This window comes from Athene cunicularia (assembly GCF_003259725.1).
Source record: "Athene cunicularia isolate RWA chromosome 1 unlocalized genomic scaffold, athCun1 chr1_part2, whole genome shotgun sequence".
Lineage (NCBI taxonomy): Eukaryota > Metazoa > Chordata > Aves > Strigiformes > Strigidae > Athene > Athene cunicularia.
In genome coordinates this window covers 54,814,519-54,834,721 of record NW_020799092.1, presented here as the reverse complement: position 1 = coordinate 54,834,721, position 20,203 = coordinate 54,814,519, and the positions used below count along the sequence as shown (strand labels likewise).

The window sequence follows — 20,203 nt, the reverse complement described above, 5'->3', positions numbered from 1 at the left end:
CCACTTTACCAATCAGATTCTTGAGAATACACCTTGAAAAATCCTCCTATCAGAGTCCTTGACAAACCCAAATTCTCCTTTTTTCCTTCTCAAAACCACAAGGAATCATGGACTAAATGCTGCATCTCACTGCCCTTTCCCTTCCCCAATCCACAGGCAGTTTAACTTTGCTTTACACGAAAATGGTAGTTTCCTATGCTGAAGGGAAAGGCAATGTTATATTTCAGAATGTAAAAATTTATCAACTAAGAGATTTGTGTGTTCAGTTCAAAGATGAATATTCTTAACACACAATACTTAGCACAAAGGAAAATGTTTTTTACTTCTTATTTACTGTATTCTACCAAAATGATCTAGGAAGTCCTCCTTCTGACTCAGCTGGACAAACCCGGCTTGGCCAAGCTTTCATACACAACCTCCATTATATGAATTCAATATAATAATAATAAAAAAAAAGCTAAATGAGTTTTTGCCAGCTGCTCATGCACACATCCCTTACAGCATTGCATAAGTCAGATTGCTGACTGTGCCTGGTGAAGATCAAACTTCCTCTAAAAAAGATCCACTTAGTTTCCTGAAAGGAAGCAAAGCATAAGCTGCTCAAACAATTCACAAGAAATCTCTGATCTCTGAACCACACAGTTACAAATCTGTCCTTCTAGAAACATACAGTGTCACATCAGTGACCAACAGCTACAAGCACAAAAATTCAGAGAGACAACTGCATTAACACAAAGAAGAAAGCACCAGATTATCTGAAGAAACAGGTAAATTGTTTTAATGAGATGAAATTACTTGTAAAACTTTTTTCTTTCATCCCACAACTGAGCTAAAATTCTTATTCTCCACTCTGCTCATGAAACAAGATATAAATCTGTATTAAATTATTGTGCCCAAATTATTTCAATATAGTAGAGGCCAGTAGCACCTGCAAGTCCTTATACTGCAGAACTGACTGAATAGCAGCAGAACAATGTTTTTTATCTCTAACATACAGAAAGGGAGTATTCTTATTTCAACATGTTTAAAGGCATTCAACATTACATATTGAATCATTTTCATTCTCTATTAAAAATACCAAAAATATTTCTTTCAACTTATAAAACTAGGTAATTTAGCTCACTGAAATTTATTTAGTTCACCTTTTGCTTAAAAATGCTTTTAAGTAACATATAAATTTGGACGAGGCCCACGCTTTGAATCAGTGCTACTTGCAACTCTTTCCTCTGAAAACCTTTTGGTTTGTCTTATTTAGAAGACATCCCTTTATTTGAAGAGAAAATTAAAATCCTTCTAATGTAATTTACATTTTTTTAAATGGAGTGCAGATACAGCAGTGAAATCTGTGCTATGTCAACTTTATTCACAATACTGAAAAGTGCCCATTTTTACATTTAAAAACATTTTTTTTACAAGAAAGATGTATTTCAGAGCTACCCATACTTGAAGGCAGGCTTGTTCCAGCTCTGCCAAGGAATGGGCAAATGGCTTATGCTGTCTCAGGGGCAAAAACTTGCCCTGAAGGTCAAATCTGACTCATAGGCCACATATTTTATAGGCTTGCCTAAGAGTTTGCTCTACTTGACTTGTCTCAAAAGCAAACTTCATAACATTTTATGCAAACATTATACCACCTTAAATCTGAGCTGTAAATCAATAAAACTCACTTAAGCTTGAGGAACCTCTGCAACAGGAAATAGTCTCTTAGTTGAAATTCTGCCGTAATTAATATTAACATTGATAAATCTTACAATTTTCTCCAATGAAGTGTCATAATATTTATAGCTTTGGATTAGAGTAAAAACATGATAACCAAGATACTGCAAAGAATTTGAGGGAAGCAGGTTTAAAAGCTAAGCCTTTTATTTTCATGGGTCTAGACTCAGAATTTGAAAGCTCTTGTGTTAGAATGCCATGGATTTGCATTTCATGATCACAAATTTCAAGAACAGTCTCCATACAAAACCACGTTTTTCACATGTCAAAACACTACAGTTAATTTAAAAATATTTATGGCTTAGGTGGCAAATAATTCATCATTTTCTTAAATCAAGCCTCAATATTTCTGGAGGTCTACCTCATCAGTATAATAAGTGAAAAAACAGGTATTAGAAATAGCCTGAGTGACCACAGCTGTTTGACATTTGAATGTTTTTCAAAGGGATCCCTTGGGTTTGGACGATGAAGATGATTTTTTTTAAGGGAAAACAAAAAAACACCACCACAACAACACGAAAATAGGTCACGGACTCCTGTTTTTCCTTGTCCTTTACAATAATACCTTCAGGGAAAGGTACTTGTGGGTACTTTTGCACTGTGGATATTACCAGAATGCAGAACAATTAAGTAGTATTCAGACCTTTCTTTCCTCTGGATAGCTATTTAAAGAAGAAAAATGTTTAACCATTTACTTAGCTAAGCCTTCTGCTATGACCATAAGCCCCTCTTCATCTTTCACTTTTTTATCAGTAAATAAAAAATTTAAAAGATTAAAATTTTGAAGAATTAATTTTGAAGAATTCATTTAGCTATTTTAAGGTACACACAGTACACAGTACTACTTTTCAGGTGTATAAACTGACTCCAAGCATTCCACAAACAAAAGCAAATATAAAATACAATTTAAAAAGAGAAAAACTATGAGAATTTTTGCTATGGTTTAAGTTCAAGACATTTTTTCCAGAAAACAGGTTCCTAAAAGTACAACTTGAATGACGATACTTTCATGCACTTTGTAATTTGGTGTCTTTGCTAAAAATGGCTAACTGAATACCGTTAGTACTGAAAATAGCAGACTGAAACCACACTGACTCATTGGTTTTGTAGTATGATATTTCATGTAGAACACAGAGTTTTATTACTCTTCCTCTTTAAGGAACCACTACAAATATATTGTGCTTTTTCCCCTATATGAGAAGCTAATCAAGAAAAGAATATAAATATTCTTTCCCATCTAGGCATAACAGCACATTAATTCTGAGACAGTACCAATACAACAAAGGAAAATATTCTGAAATTAAGATACAATTTACTTCAGGCTCAAACACAGCAAGCACAGTAATCTTCATGTTACTTGAAGAATTTCACCTTTGTCTGTTACTGATGATTACTGCCATCCAACCTTCCCCAGCCTCAGACCATAAATTCAGATGATATTCTGAGTCAGAAGTAAGGTAAAACAGGAAATGAAAGGCTCCAGGTAATTCTGGCTACTAGTGATATGCAGAATACATACATCTATCTTATGGTCATCTGGTGCAGTTTAAAGTTCTCACTGAAGTTTTTGAAGTTTGACTACTGTTCTGTAAATGGAGCAACAACAGCAAGAAGTTTATTTCTCCACATGGAGTCACCACAGCGTATACAAATCCCTCACCTGCTGCAGTCTATCATTAACTGCATTGCTTCAAAACATTCAGCCTAAAGTCAAAGGGAAGAGACTACACATCTGCATCCCACAGCAGCTCTGTCTACAAGTAAGGGACTTGAGCAGCCCTCAGGTCCTTCCACAGGTGACTTCTGTAAACACCCAAGACCCAGTCTAAAACTCTGAAGACTGCAACTGTAAGGATACAACTATCTGTGAAAATGCCTCTCTGCCCAGGAGAGGGTGAAATGAAAATTAAATGAAAATGCTATGGTTGTGCAACGATGAGGTGTGAAATTCCCTGGATGTAAAATTCTCTTGGCTGAGAGGTTTGATCCCAGAAATTCCTAGGGGAAATCAAAATGGTGAGAAGATGGATTTTCAGCAAGAAAAGGCCTAACTTTCTGCTGAAGTCTTCCAGGTAAAGACTGGAAAGAGTGCACCATATTTATCCATTAAAAAAAAAAAAAAAAGGAGAGAGGAAATCTAAACAACTTCAGAATCATCAGGACTTGGGTAAATAGTAGCGGACATGAGTTCCAGTTGCATATGTGTGCACCATCTGCAAACTCTGATTAGTTTATTTAGAATAATGAAAATTTTTGGTCCCGTGGTATCCTGATAGCACTGGCTTTCAAGTTCTCAGTTGTATTTCTCAGCCTACTGCAAGAACACCATTATTCATTCTTCTTCTCAGCTTCAACTGGTGAGTCATCAGTAGGAATAAATCCATGGGTCCTTCACAGGACCTAATACCTCTGGTGAACAACACACTGGCCTGCCTGTATGCCAACTAAATTCCAAAACTTTGTTAACAGCTTAAGTTTCACTACCACCTTTATGAGATGCATTATCTTGACTTTCATGAATACTACAAATATGTTGTACAACATACTTAGTTAGCTTTCTTCCAGTGTCTCTAAATCAAAATAATATTTCACTGATTAGTGACTGAAAACTTGTCACAGTGTAACCCCGGTAAGCAGCTATGTAGAAAATAAACTCTTTCCCAGACAAAACCAGTACAAAACTATTATAAAAGATCACATTTTACCTCCTATGTTATGCTAAGGGAACTAGGTGATACACAGTATTTTTAAAGAATATTTTTTTTAAAATGCATGTGTTGTCAGCCATCTTACAGCTAGTTGAGAAGAAGTTAAAAACCCATCAGGCTCCTCAACAGGCATGAGACAAGGTTTTTTGAGGACTTTTGGAACAGAATTAGTAAGAGATCTGCCAGGTCGGGGGAGGAACAGAAGTAACAGGCTAGTTCTCTGTTGGGGACAGGATTAGAAAATCTCCCTGGGAAAGAAGTTCTCAGGGAGGACCTTCATACCTCTATTACTCCTACTGGCCAGATTCCTCAAAGATTTGTCATCTTTAAAGACGGATCTAAATGTCAAATATTGCATTCCTGTATTTAAGTACTGAACTGATTAAAGTTTTGTTCGTTCACAGGCTCACACTTTTTTATACCTGTGTATATTTGGAACATTGTACATAAATCTCTTCTTTAACTAAAAGAATATACCTTTCAGACTCAGCAATATATTTTGAACAATTTCCATTAATCTATTCTGCATGATTTCTGTACTCACACACAGAGTTATGCTTCAAGAAGACTGTAGCTATCATAATTTCTCGCTTTGAAAAGAACTATTTACATTATCTCAAGCACTTTGAATTATTTTTAGACAGAATAAACAGAATCATCTGAAGTCACAGTAACTGTAAGGTGACTGTGCACCATAAATTAGCCAAGAAAAGATATTGGGATTAATATCAAACAAAAGGAACAGTTCTAATGGCAGATTATCTTCTTCTTGTTGGGAAAAAAGTCCCAAACCCAAACTGCATAAATTAAACTACAGAAATTACTCAACCAGAAGAAAAAGGGAATCTCCGTATGTTAAAATTAAATAGTCATGTAAAGTAAAAATGTCAACATAAAAGTATAGAAAACAAAAAGATAAAAAGATCCAGGTTTATATCACAATAAAACAAAATGCAATAAAGAATGTAGTAAATAAAATAGCGGACCCAAGAATATGTAAAATTGTTTAATCCTCACAGAGCTGAATGAAGCATTCCTTTCTCTGAAGAACCACTCTTATCAGGAGGGTGTTTCATGGAGGGGAAAGAGGCAATTGAAGCTAGGAAATGATGGATAGCAATGACCTTTCTATCTGTAAAACATGGGCATATTTTAGGTATTTAATCTTGAGAATTGGATTATTATTAATCAATTATTCATGACAATTTGAATCTATGGTAGATGTTTTTTGTTTTCTTAAATATCACATAGCTAAGGTCCTGCTTGAGAACTGGAAAGGAGATTAAATCCTCACAAGCAAATAGTGTTCAAGACTGGCATTTTCTTTCCCCCTAAACATTCCTTCCTACACGTAACAGCACACATTGATGATAACCTAGTACCTTCTGTAAAAATTCTGCCTAAATATTCTGAAATCCACCTTTATAGCCTTTTTTTAAGGGGGGGGGGGGGGGGCCCAACTTTTCCCAAAGAACAAAGCAAGGCATTGTGGTAATATGGAGAAGCAAAAACTCCCATGGCTTCATTCCTATAGCTACGGGTTACTGTGCTGCATGCTTTAACATCCACTCTTCCTGACTTGCCAAAGGTGAGCAGTAACAGAAGCAGAACATCTCCATTACAGGCCACCAGATCATACAATGAAAATAAGCAGAAGGTGTTTGCAGATATTTAAAATGTACTGCCGAAGAAGAAGGAAAAGCAGATGGAGCTATTCTAAGGCTAAGCTCTTTTGAAAAGCAGAACCTTTACAGACTGAAATAAAACACAAAATATGTGTGCATCTTTGAAGGGAAAGGAATAGGTCTTAACATTGCCTTGAAGAATACCTGAGCTTAAAAAATATTAAGGTTATTCCAATTTGGGGGAACCGCTATGGCAAAGAGATTCTCCCTTACTCAGTATACTTGTAGTATATGGATAGCAATGGCCACCTTGTGAACAATAAAGCCAATGTAACACACCTAAAATCATCAAATATTAGGCAGTTCTTCCTGTTCTCATATATTTTGTTAAAAAACGTACACCTTATTTCTAGTCTAAATTAACTTCCAGACATTACACCTAGTTGTCCCTTTGTCTGCTACAGTGGAAGAATTGTCTTACGAAAGTTCTGGTTTTGTTGTGGTATTATGCTTCTTAGGGATTAGGCAAGCCCCTCTTTACCCCCTTGTTAACAATAAACAGATTGAATTCCAGGAGTTTTTCCACAATAAGGCATGTTTTCAACTAGTCCAGTCATTCCTGAGATATTTGCGGTTCTCCCCTGACCCTTCTCCAACTGAACACAGTATTGCAGTTACAGTTACGCAAGCTTATTAACAAAAAGGTAATATAACCATTTTCTTCTTATTTAGCTCTTCCCTGTTTATGTCAGTATACAGTAACCTTTTGACTCTCAAGCTCTCTTCAAAAATGATTAATTCCTTGGTGGAAGCTTCCCGTAAGATTACCCATTTACCCGGGATATTATGAACGTTTTCATTCCTGAGCAGAAGGGATGGTCCAAAGGAGGTGGGGGAAATCTCATAATCTAAAGATTAAAGAAGGGGGCTTGAGAAAAGAACTGCAAGGGCAGGGCAAGGTGAAGTGAAAATGTCTTACTGTGGAAAATGGGGGCAGCATTTTAGTTTACTGATGTTGCTTGGTAAACTGAGTTCACAAGTACAAATGAGAAATCATACATAATGAAGTCATTACAGTCTCTAACACTAGACTGCGTTGTTTGTGTGCCAATAAAACTGACTGATTAATCTACTTCCATATAACAGCAGGATAAAACATCTGCAAACAAGGAAAATGTTGGAAATTAAACACTGGAAACATTTATAACTGAAAACTAAGGTTAATACAATTGGAGTATGTATCAGATGTGGGAGTGGAAAACAATCTGTATGGGAAAAAAAGTAACTGAATCATTAGGATAGCGGCGAATGATTGTTAATACCTGAGAAAACTGAGGTATGTCCTGTCTAAAACTTTTAAAGAAACAGTTTAAAAATACACTGTAATGATCAAAACACTTATTTCTAACCTCAAGTTTCTTTCAATATGCAATATTCCGCAAACTTTAGTCTAGTGGGGTAACAGATTCGATTGAAACACAGCCATTCTGAGTTACGATACTTATTATTTAAGACTAAATACTTAAATCATGTTTGTGATAAACAAGCTTCTCTTTGCTCTACTTGTTCTATTTTTCAAACTTTAGTTACTGTGTAGATCAAGTTGTAAAACTTCTGCAACCTACAAGAAGTACTTGTAATTGAGCCAAACTGTTTCTCAATCTTTTTTAGAACAGACTTCCCTACACATAGCCCCAGCCCAAAAAAAGAGAAAAAGCTGCTTGAAGGTCATAATTTTTGTTTCTTCCATCTAAAAGACTTTAACATTAAAACTTAAACAAAAATCATTAATTTGAAACAAAGAAAGGATTGCATCATAGCAGCTACTCAAATGTGTCTCATAATAAAGCCACTACGACACAAAACTGTTATTAACACTAGGAATTTTAGAAACTTCCAGCTTTAACCGGAACTTGCTCTTCACTAAGTCAAAGGTAAAACTACTAGTGATTCCAGGAGAAGCACAGTTATGCACACTGTGGCAGTACATTATACCTCAGAACTTTATCCTATCTTTGATCTTTTCCCTGTTACGTTTTTAATTCAGCAACAGAAAACCATCCGATCACAGAGACATGTAACTGCATATAACTGTCAAGTCACATTACCAGGGACTTGTAGAATCTGCTGCTATTTCTACTATACATCGAAAAATTTACCTTCTTCTCTCCCACTTCTTCAGTGTAGCCACTACAGTATATTCTTGCGGTGAATGGATTAAAGGAAGCACAGCACCACCCTACTGTCCTTGGTCCTTTCCTCCATAGTTTAGGCACACTGCTAACTGCTACCAAATAAATCTGCTTTCCCATGGGTCTGGAAATAAGGAAACTTCTAGGAAGAGGGAATGAGGAGGCCACTCCAAAAGCAGCAGATGCGACACACCTTCCCGTGTCCTCAACACAATCACAAAGCAATTGCTTATCCAGGGACAATTAGGTTTAAAAATAATGATCTTTTGGAATTAGGTAAATTCTCAAACTGTGAAAGAAAATTCTTCCTCTTTATAGTCCCCTAAGATTTGTTTTTAAATTGTCAGATAAATATCTGACATGCTAAATTAAAATTTTCCTGTAAATGATCTAGATAACTATTCAATATATTAAGTATATAAATATTGACTGGGACTCATTATATAGAAAAAAGTAATAACTAAAGTTTGAAAATAACTTCAACTGTTAACACAAAGTCCAGGAGAAGTTGATTGTATAGATAAGATTAAAAAAAAAAAAAAAACAAAAACAACAAAAAACCAAAACTAAAAAGAAACAGATAACTCCAGAGAAAATCACCAGTCATAGCAAAAGCAGGTTCAGAAATAAGACTTTGCCCCACTGTGTATCATGTACTACATGGGCAGTGTCAAGCCAAACTGACCCTGAAGTGTGTGGTCAGGCAACAATCTCAGAGCTGGAGCACCACTCAGCATTTGGTCCATTTGCTTTCTGAATACACCCCATAATTAGAGAACAGTTCCTCATGCTGCCCCTCCCTTGAGTAACTAACGTTCAAGCATTCACAGAATTTTAAACTAGTATTAGCTCTGGCAGTTGACAGAAATGTTTTCACCTCAGGAAGGTGCAATTTGGACAGCATATGATCTTCAATTCAAGACAGAAACATGTGAATAATCTTGCATACCTTTTTATGTTTTAAAGCATCCAAGACATACATGAGGAGTGTGGACTTGTAAAAAGTAATTAGAAAAAACCCCGCAGTTCCATCGCATAGGTCTAAACCCTTGCCTTACAGCATTCTTCTAGCTTTGAAAGGAATAACTACTTTAGGATTCAAAACTGTTTATAAACTTACACTTGACCAGTACTCAATGCACCTGGAAGCAACTGCTCTCAGCACAGTTTACTCTGCCACTTAAATGTATAACCTGAGAAATCAAGGGTGATGACACCTAGCACAGTTGCATACTGCAGCTCATGTGCCTACTAAATATACAGGTCCCATTATGAGACAAATATAACATTAAGGCTTTAAAATGTAGATGCCACAGAGGTATATATCATACTGCACCACTCAAATCATACCTTTCTTTAAACTCATTACTTATGCACCCTGACAGGAGTCATTCCAGGAAATAAATTCAGTAGACCTGCATTATAGTTGCAACACAATCGCATGTGACACACATTTAACTGAGTCAACAGGCAGTATCCCGTTACACTGCAAAAGCAAGCCTAAATGGCAGCAATTTGTTCTGGAAATACTTACTTCTGATGAGGTCACCATCAGTGCGATTTCCCCAGATGGACTGGTCTTGTATCTCTGGTTGTATACTCTGGTTACTGGAAGGCTGGTTTATGTCTTTATCTCCTGCCGCTGTGTTCTCTTGGTCAGTTTTATCTAAGTCAAAAGAATTTTTAACATATTAGTTTCTATGGTATTTTTCCTGTATGTGAGCAAAACTCGTATTTGAAAACTAAAAACAAGAGAATAAAATATAACTTGTCTTAGCATCTCATGTAGTTTCCTTAGAAATAATTCCTAATAAATTTGATTTTCAATTTGTTCAGATCAAAATAATTCCTCTTTAAGAAAGTCTCTCAGTCATATTGTGTTTAATCATGCAAAATAACACTCAGCAGCTTTTGTAACAAGTTAAAGTTGATTTTACTTGTATTTAGTTACTTTCCACAAATTTTCAGATAAAAATTTTAATTGTTTCATCACACAAAAACCCATATTTTTTTTCCCACATACATGTGGCTCTGGCATATAAAAGCCACAAAAATTCCACAAAAGTCTATTCTCTATTTGCTTCATTTTAACATATAATTGAAGACAAATATTTCTGAAACTTCAAAAATTATTAGTACAGAAATTCAGAAATGTTATTATAACACAATTCCTTAATTTTCATTGGAAAACAAACAAACAAACAAACAAACGTGCCTTTTAAAAGCCATTCCTGAATAAAAATCAAATGTTTAGCTTATGATGAAAGGAAAAATTATTCCTTCTCTCCGAGTATATACAAGATGCAGGGAAATACCCATGGTAAGTATATTTGAGGGATTCTTAAGCTTATTTCACAAGACCTTGTTGTTTTGATGATTTTGCCAGTTGCATGCAGACCTGTATTTTCTCAAACCGACAGCTTTCATTTTCGCTGTCATTAATGTTATAGTCAAATTCACACACAAAAATCTTTCTATTCCTGATTGCTACAGGTTTTTCCTACTGGCATTCAAGGAAACATTTCCAAATCTGGAATTATTTTATTCTTTATTTACAGTGACAGATTATCAGTTTATATCATTTACTCAAGGGATCTCTGAAACACTAAATATTTTCAGTCTTGAGTATTTTTTGAGTATATGTACAACATTTAATATTTACAGTAAATCCAAACGAGCAACTGTTGAGAATTCTGTTAGCTCTATTTGTTTCAAATAAGACTGTGTTTATAAACCACTTAGGACATTGTAATGATACCATATCCTTTAGTAAAGCAATGATTCCAGGCCTGAGACACAGAAAAATCACTTATTGCTACTGCAACATATTAAAAGTTAGTTTCTTTATTTAACCAACAGCAGTTTGATTTTAAATCCTAATATTCTGCCTTTGTTAGCCACCTCAAAATAATATATGCCGTATTGTACATATAGTAGTACGTGCCTTCAAGCACTGCTACTCCTCTTCTATTAATTTCCGCTTCTGAAATGTCCGATCCAGATACCTCCATGGCACTTCTCCCTCAGCCCTCCCTCCCATCACCATCTCATCAACAACTTGTCAATATTTTCTCAAGCCCATCCTGAGATGAATCATTTCACTGGGACTGTAGTAAAGTTACTGGAAAGTTTGATTGGGAAGATATCCACTGACTTCAATCAATTTTGCTTCTTGCCCTGATGAATTAATCTCACTTAGATACCCATGCTATCCAAAAAAAAAACCCAGATTTTTTCAACCCCTTTGACAGACATCAGATAGAAATTATTTCTACTTGATATGTATCAGATACAAATCCAGCTGTTTTCAAGTATTATGATTTTGCCTGTGCAGTTAGGTATTAAGTACAAATGTGTTTCAAAAGTGTTTGAAAAGTGCCCTGAAATAGACTGAATGAGAACAAGTGTCCTGGAGAGAGCTAGTGTAAAAGCACTCTGATTCCCACATAGAGTAAGATTAAATGAGCTATTTCAAGAGATTTTGCCCTTAATTTACTTTACTGCAGTAGCAACACCAAGATTACGACAATATGTACCTGGCAGTGGTAGTACAAAACTGCAGTTACTGTACACAATTTTCTTGTACAGGGTAGATTTTGCAGAGCCCCACTATTTCATGTGGTAAACAATGAGCAGCTCTAAGAAACATTCATGTTAATATTATGGGGCCCTCAGTGTTCTAGACTACATTTTTATGTAAGAAATCTGAAGGAGTGCATAACACAGTCAGCATTATCCATAAGGATTTAGTTTTCATTGCTCTGCTTATTTTTGGTTCAGTATCTTTTTGCCTTTTTTTTTTTTTTTTTTTTAACTATGTAGGTTGTAAGTGCATTTTTCATACCATAGAATCATAGAATACCAGATTGGAAGGGACCTCAAGGATTGTCTGGTCCAACCTTTCATGGCAAAAGCAGAGTCTAGACAAGATGGCCCAGCAACCTGTCCAGCTGAATCTTAAAAGTATCCAATATTTGGGAGTCCACCAGTTCCCTGGGAAGATTATTCCAGTGGTTGATTCTTCTCATTGTCAAAATTTTTCCACTTGTTACAAGGAGCAACCTGTATCCATTACCCCTTATGTTTTCCATGTGACTGCTTGTAAAAAGGGAGTCTCCATCTTCTTTGTAGCCACCCCTTAAATACTGGAACATGGCTTCTTTTCTCAAGGCTGAAAAAACCAATTCTCATGTTTACTTTTATTATTCTAGCTGGATATGGTAAACTGCCAGTCAGAACAATGTAAATGATATTAACAGTTAACAAGAAAGAAGTTAAGAGGCACTACCATTGAACAATTTTGATAGGAAGTTTACAACACTTTGCATTAATTGATCTGTTCTTTGATCTATTGAATTCACATGAAGACTTCTCCATGAACGTGCGTAACAGAAACCTACAGCATTAAACATGTATTTGGTATCTTTGCTCTCCGGAAATAACCCCCAGAGCAGCAAATCTCCTGGCAGATGCTACTCTGTGAGTGTGGTGGGCTGACCCTTGGCAGCAGCTAAGGAACACATGGCCACTGCTTCCCTCCCCAGCCCCCAGCAGGATGAAGAGAGAGAACAGAAAGAGCACAAGTGAAGAAACTTGTCGGTTGAGATATAGTTTAATAAGTGAAGGAAGGAGGAAGAAAAAACAAGTGATGAAAAAATCACTCACTACCTCCCACAAGTATAGCTATGCTCATCAGTCTCTAAGCAATGGCTACCTCCCCCACCTCCTCCCTTGTTTTTATTGCTGAGCATGACATTATATGGTGTGGAATATTCCTCTGGCCAACCTGAGCCAGCTGTACCCTCCCAACCCCCTGCCTGCCCCCAGTCCACTCACTGGGTGTCAGAGTGGGAAAGGAGAAAACCTTGATACTGTGCAAGTGCTGCTTATCAATAGCCAAACACTGGTGTCCTATCAACCTTGTTTTGGTCACAAATCCCAAACACAGCACCACAGGGGCTGCTGTGAATAAAATTAACTCCCTCCTAGCCATACTTAGTATAATGGGGCTTTAAAAAAAGTAGATGTTAAACTAAGTTTATTTTAGATTTTTTCATACATCCCTTCTGATGCATCAGAACACTGCAAATAGACAAACACTGGTGTCCTGATTAATTACTTTTTTCTTGAATGTGCACCATGCCTCAGTTTTCAGTACAAACTAATTTCTTGATTATTCCCTTATAATAAGCAGCTGATAATGGGATCATAACATTTTAATCTTCTTATTCTAGAGATGCAACTACAACATACCAGCTACAATCTATCACACATGAAGACTCACTCAGAACACTCTTGAGTCTGTGTTTTGCTGATGCCATTATTTTTTTTGGTGCATAAGAATAGTGATAAGAGTAGTTTATGAAAGATAACATATTTATGAGTCCAGTAAGAATAGACACAAAGACCTTAATCTTCTCTGATGTGCCATGTTTGTGGCAGAGCAGCTTTAATAAAGCTTACAGCTGGCACAAATACTAATAGCTGGATCTGGCCATAGAAAAGTACGGCTTTTTTCTACTGCATCTTCAAATAAATTTATAACACTCCCCTGTTTCAATCAAGCTTAACCTTAAGAATTTTTATGTAATACCTCCTTAATATTTTAGCTTCAGCTTCCTTTAGTACACCTTTCCATTCTCACGTGACTAACCTCCGAAACTGACAGCCGAGAAGGAGACGCTCTTCATAGCAGTTCAAATAACGGAAAGAAAAGACTCATTATGTTCTGATTCTGTCAGTGCTAAGACAGAAATCCAATCTCTCTTTAAAACCACAGTAAGTTACTCTAGAATGTGTCACAAAAGCAACAACCATCTCACCTACGACATTTCAAACACCAGACCAACAACCTGTGTGGCTATGTACTTCTCCTAAACTAACAGCAGTCTCTGGGCTGAAGGGCTTCTATCCAAAAGCCCTGCAGGAGTGACAGTGACACCTACACAGAGTACCCTGTCCTGGGTATCCTGAAGGTAAGCATGGGCACAAACTCTACTTGTGTAGAGATTAATGCAAGTTTAAGGTTTTAATAAGGAAGAGATACAACATGTTGGCAAAGTACAGAATTGAGATGGTTAACAGCCCAAATCATATCTATATTACAGACAACTAGTAAACCACTTTGAGAAAAATTTTAACATTTTAATCACATCTCAAAATTACTGTTTCGTGAAATAAGTGAACAAGTTGAACTAATTTTTTGTCATTTGGAATTATTCAAGTATATATAAATCCCTTTTATAGTACACACATTCATTTTACGGCAGTCTTGTTACATTTATTTTTTAAATTACACAGCAATACATGTATTTCATAGAATCAAAACTTGGTTTCACCATTGAGACTACTGTAACACTGATTGTTAACTCTTGTTTTAGTTTGGAGTATGTGCCTCTGGCTACATATATCATGACAAATACATTTTACAAAACGCCATGAACAGAATTGTGTCAGCGGTCTGGGTCAGCAACAAGGCTACTATTACAATAGTCCTGTTAAAACCAAAATTTAACAAATAGCCAGAATTGTCAAGAAAGACCTATGTATCGTTAGGCAAAAACGCTATACAAGGCAATATCTCTAGATTCCCTCCAATGCTGTCTTCTATGCCTTTACAAAGTTGCCAGGTTATAGATCAAACTAATTTCTGAAAATTTCTTACAATATCCCAGTGAAGTATCCCTCTTTTCAGAGCTATATTAATTCTGTCTTTCTCTATGATAATGTAAACCATATTGAGTGGACACTGAATTAATACACAAAACTGATAGAAAATTTTAAAAAGATAGGTAATGGGATGTACACTTGCAGGACACACCTCAAAGGGCTCAAGTCTTTGACAAATAACCAACTTCACTTCTCCAAGTGCTTGTTCATTTGTACATTCATACTCCAGCTGCCCCCCCATGCCCCCAAACTCTGCCTCTTGAGCTTGCTCAAAAATAGGTCTCAGTGTGTTCAAACATGGCATCATACCTTAATGCATCAGTAAGTATGCAATATTCAATCTCTGAACATGTGAAAAAAATGGAAACAAGTGCCCACATTAAGTGAGTTGCTGTCCTCAGAGTGTGATTGACAGCTAATTTCTATCATTAGATGACACATAAGCCTATATACCGACTCAGACATCTCTTCCAAGCATGTGAACTGTAACAGTGCTTGACTAGCAACATGACAAACTGGACTTGAAAAACAGGTTTAGAGTTTTTCTATTGAGACAGGGACACTGTGGATGTAAAATGAGTTAAAAATCCTGTTGCTGCAACAATAGAAGGCTTTGCTGCTATGACACATTCATTTTCTGTTCACCAGCAGTGTGGTGGGCTGCACCAAATAACAAGTAAAGCAAAAGCAATTGCTGGGTAAGGCTTCTGGAAACCTGAGTGCATCATTCTCATCAAGGAGAGAGACACAAGCAGAATGGACTGGCGCAGCGGAGTCATTGTGACCTCCAAATGTGCAGAGTTGGGAACAGTCCAAGAGTTTTATTGTTTAAGGGCAGAGGAATGATGGAAGCACAGGGCAAAGTTTACTTACATACCTAAATTTGACCCAGCTGCTGGGATATAAACATGAATCCTCAGAAGGTCTGAGTTATCCCTGAACAAGCAGACACAGATTAAAACATACATGTGCAAAGCTCAAACCATCCCAAATGGAATTTTGTCCTTCAAAGCAAAGAGGAATTATAAAAATGGACAAAAAAAACCCAAAAAACAAACACAGAAGTGAAGAACAAAAAAGTTGAAGAATCTTTCCAAAAGGAAAGATAACAAAACAGTTCTCTGTCTCAAGCATGCAGTGGCGGGGAGGGATTCTTCAATCCCATGTGGCAAACACTGCATTTCTAACACTTCCTTTGTTCATTAATATCCTCGCTGGCAAGGAACCAGTGAGGATACTATTTCCCACCAAAAATTCCACTGTTCACAACAGTAACACAAAGGAACTGCGATAATACCAGGTTTCACAACACAACCATTAACGGTAACACCCATGAGCTACTTCATGAAAAGCCTAAAACTTTTAGGCATTTCACATAACAAGCTCAGCTATGCTATTTGTGTAACAGAATGACTATTCCAGGTCATGATTTGCCTGAAATGATCTCATTTCATTAATGACTGATTGCACAATCTAATTAATATTGATTATCCACAAATTATGGAGTTGGAATCCTCCACTTAGATAGTTGATTTTTTTAAAACTAAAATAACTCTTTTGTTTTTATTTCATTTCAGTGGCTTTCATTTAAATGTCTCATTACAACTTTCAATAGCCCTCAGAGATGCCACTGAAAAAATTAGTCCCTTAAAATTAGAGCAAATCAACTGAACTTCTTGGAAAGCTCTTACACAGAATTTTCCAGGTGCAAGATACGGAACAACCATGAATGTACTACAAGTTTGACAGCCCTGGACAGATTTCAGTCATGATAAATTAAAAATTAATAGCAACATGCATATAGGTACTCTGCACTATTAAAGGCATTAAAAAATTCAAATACATGAAAACTTCATTTCGCAAATAATCACAGTAATTGTCATGCAGTCAGTTATAAATTTATGTTATTCATCCAACAATATTTCACATGAGTACAAAACTCATTTCACCAAAGTGCTAGGCAATACTCAGTGGCTATGGCTGTATTAGCAACAGCATGTGCCAATAGAAGTGGACCTGTACAGTGAAAGAGATGATTAAGGACATGTTCCATATTATACATGTTCCAGGGACTTTCTACTTTGGCCTAGCTCTCATTTAATTTCAAAGACTGGTGGTTTATTAGTGGCTGGAGGGCATTAGGCACATTCCCATAGTGCATCTTTTAGATTCCTTTGTCCTAAAGGAATCCAGTCCAGGTCACTACCCAGGATCACTCCACAACACAAACTAAAGAGGGATTGAACAGGCGGTTCACTTCAAAACAGGATTGCTGATCCAAATGAAAACACTAGCATAACACACCCATTGCTGGATACTACTTATTAGTAAAAAATGAGTGTTTAAACCAAAAAGAAATCTAACTTCTGAAGGCCTGGAATCAGATCTGAGAAGAATTATTCTAACATAAAATTAGTCTATGAGATGGAACAAAAGTGTTTCAAATTTGATGCAAGATCTTTACAGTCAACTTTATGAAATACAAGTCTATCACACCCATGTGGACATGAATCACTTTACTGGAATGGCATACACGTGAAACTGAAAGCAGAACTACATTTTTATGACAAACTAGAGTTAGACACTCATGAATGTTTTTTAGTCAGTAATATTCAATAAATGCCTCAGTACTGGCAGCAACGAAACAAATTTACACAGATTCACTCAACTTTTGTCAGACTGCAAGTGGGAACACAAATATGGGGGAAATATTTGGTAAATTTGAGCAATCTGAGTGCACTGGTTAACCGTTAAAATAAAAATCCATTACTCATAACACTGAGGCACTGCTGGTAAAGTGTAGTAATTATGGTGATAGTAATCGTTATTGCCTCAAGAATGTCCAAACATTCCCAGCAGTAGGTCTTCTGTAACCCTGTCTCAACTAGCTAGAATATTCCTTTAGTGCTCCTCATCATGAGAACAGTTAAGCACAGAAAACATGAAGAGGTTGAATCACATTCTTGAAAAGGAGCACATGCTTTTTGTACTTTTCTGAACAGAAGTAGTAGTTGCTGAATATGGCTTCTTCAGACATCAAATCAGAACTGCATCACCATCCAGCAACAGTGATGATTTGCACCAGAGAACGGTCACTTATAGAGCTTGTCCGTTAATACTTCTACTAAACTTCTCCATTGTCCTCCCCTACCCCCAAAAAAAAAAAAAAAAAAAAAAAAAAAAAAAAAAAAAAAAAAAAAAAAATTCTAGTAGATTTCCATCATCTACAGAGTTATTAGAAAGTTCATATAGTTGAAGTGGAATTATCAATCTAAATTTCATAAAAGCCTTTTTATTATTATTATTTTATTTACTTTCTTTCTAAATTTAGAAAGCTAAATATTATGCACTTGTTATTCTAAGTTACATTTAGATACCAACAAGCAAAGGTAAAAGCATTCCAAATATTTTATAGATGATGGTCCTACATTTTCTAAAATGTGTCCTAATTCTCTAAATATAGTTCCATGTTCACTGAATTTCTCTCTTGTATTCCACGGTTTATTCAAATGCAGAGGATTTAATAAAAAAGTCCACCCATAGTCCAGGCACTACTCACAACATGACCTCTAACCTATGAAACATTTTCCTTAAAGCAGAGTGGTTAATGGTCACTAATTGTCACATGCTTTGTTTAGGGACATTATTTTGCTACCTACCAGTGGAAAAAATACTTGATCACAGTCAAACTGAAGGGGTCTGAGCATAGAGGTGACACTACTCGCTGACTACATTACACAGTACACACGTAGAAGTGATCATAATTTGATTCCAAGGTGTGTGGAGCTACAGAAGAGAGACTGCATGACTAGGATCTTTAACAAGTAGAGGTACTCTTTTGGAAGGATGTGGCAAAAATTAACTAGATGTTTGCAGAAATTAGGTTAAACCTTTCATCCTGTAGTCTATACCTTAGACCAGCAGACTCCGTTGGCACAGATAATGGTTTAAAGACTGAAATTGAGTATTGACATTGCCACAAAAGATGACTATGATTTAATATGCTCTCTCATAGCATACTAATTGTGGAGGGGCAAAGTCCAATAATCTCACTAATATTTATGCATTAATTAAAAAATGAACTAACAAGGAAGAACAGTGATGGGGGAGATGTTGAAAGAGCATGGTGGTTAAATTAACACACAAATATTCTTTTAATTTGTGAAAGCCAGAGCATGCCATATCTGTAGGCCAAATTATGCCTCAGTGCAGTTTTCACCATGTCCACAACTGATACATACCCTTGCAACCCACCTCAGCTTTACTGCTTTTGTCTGGTTTTCAATTACATTGTGGGATAGCTATTTGTTGAATATTTAAAACAGTTGAAGTTTTTTTTCCATTCATGGAAAAATACAGTTTGGCTTCAGCAACTGAATGTATATGATAGCAAGCAAAAGGAGCACTCGATATTTTGATAATACCTCACAGAACTACAGAAAAGACAAGTCTGTTCTCAGGATATATGGTATCTATACCAGTTAAACAAATATAGAAAGCATATTAAAGTATGCTTTTACCAATCAAAAATTCTTTATTATACATATAACATAAGCCACTTTTTTCTGATTAAGGAACCTTTATTCCTAGGTGGACACAGGTTTCAAGTATCTCACTGTAACTATATAGAGTCATCACATAAATATGATGACGTGATTCTAAGTAGTAATTATTTCAAATTATTGCAGATTTTCCAAATACCTCTAGCCTATTTCCAGAAATAGTATGAATTTCAAACACAGCTTTTAAATTACCACCGAACTCTAGAGAAGTCACTGTACTTTTGGATGTCCTGGGGGGAGTATAGAAAGAGTAGAGGGTGTTTAAAGTCCCAGACATACTATCTTAGATCTTCAGTCCTGGAATATCTGGACTACCTTACCCTGTAACCACACACTGCAAAGCTGACAACAGAAATGCTGGAATATAGACTGGAAATGTTATGAACTCACCTCTTCCTCTTTCCACCCCCATTTCCCCAACAGACTTAGGCTAGAAAAAAAGCAACAAATATTCACAGTTATCCTTAAGTCTAAGTTCATTAGAATAAAAATTATGTATTTGAATGCTGTATTCTGTAAAAAAACAGCCCTGTCTTTCTGTGAATTATACATATGCTTTAAAATTGAGCATGTGCCTTGAAAGGATTGGCCAGTGAGCAAACCTGAATCAATATATTACACTTGTTTGTACCTTACTGATCCCTAAGAAAAATAACTTGATAATCCACCTCAACAGGTATGAGCCGTAATTGTGTCATTCAGATTTTCTGCACATAGATTGTCTGTGGACA

The 20,203-nt window shown here is 36.1% G+C and overlaps 1 protein-coding gene across 2 annotated transcripts in view; it reads right to left on the bottom strand.

Moving 5' to 3' along the window:
- Positions 1 to 19,901, bottom strand: part of MDFIC (MyoD family inhibitor domain containing) — a 46,268-nt gene extending 26,367 nt beyond the window's left edge. Inside the window, exons 1-2 of one of the 2 annotated variants that reach the window (XM_026868425.1) lie at positions 19,863 to 19,901; positions 9,776 to 9,907 (exon numbers count right to left, since the gene is read on the bottom strand). In XM_026868425.1, the coding sequence (XP_026724226.1) occupies positions 9,776 to 9,907; positions 19,863 to 19,884 (154 nt within the window). In that variant the 5' untranslated portion in view covers positions 19,885 to 19,901. Of the gene's footprint in view, positions 1 to 9,775; positions 9,908 to 12,316; positions 12,403 to 19,862 lie in introns of those variants that run through there. The other variant, XM_026868424.1, reaches the window with a different exon arrangement.
- Between the last annotated feature and the right edge of the window lie 302 nt (positions 19,902 to 20,203).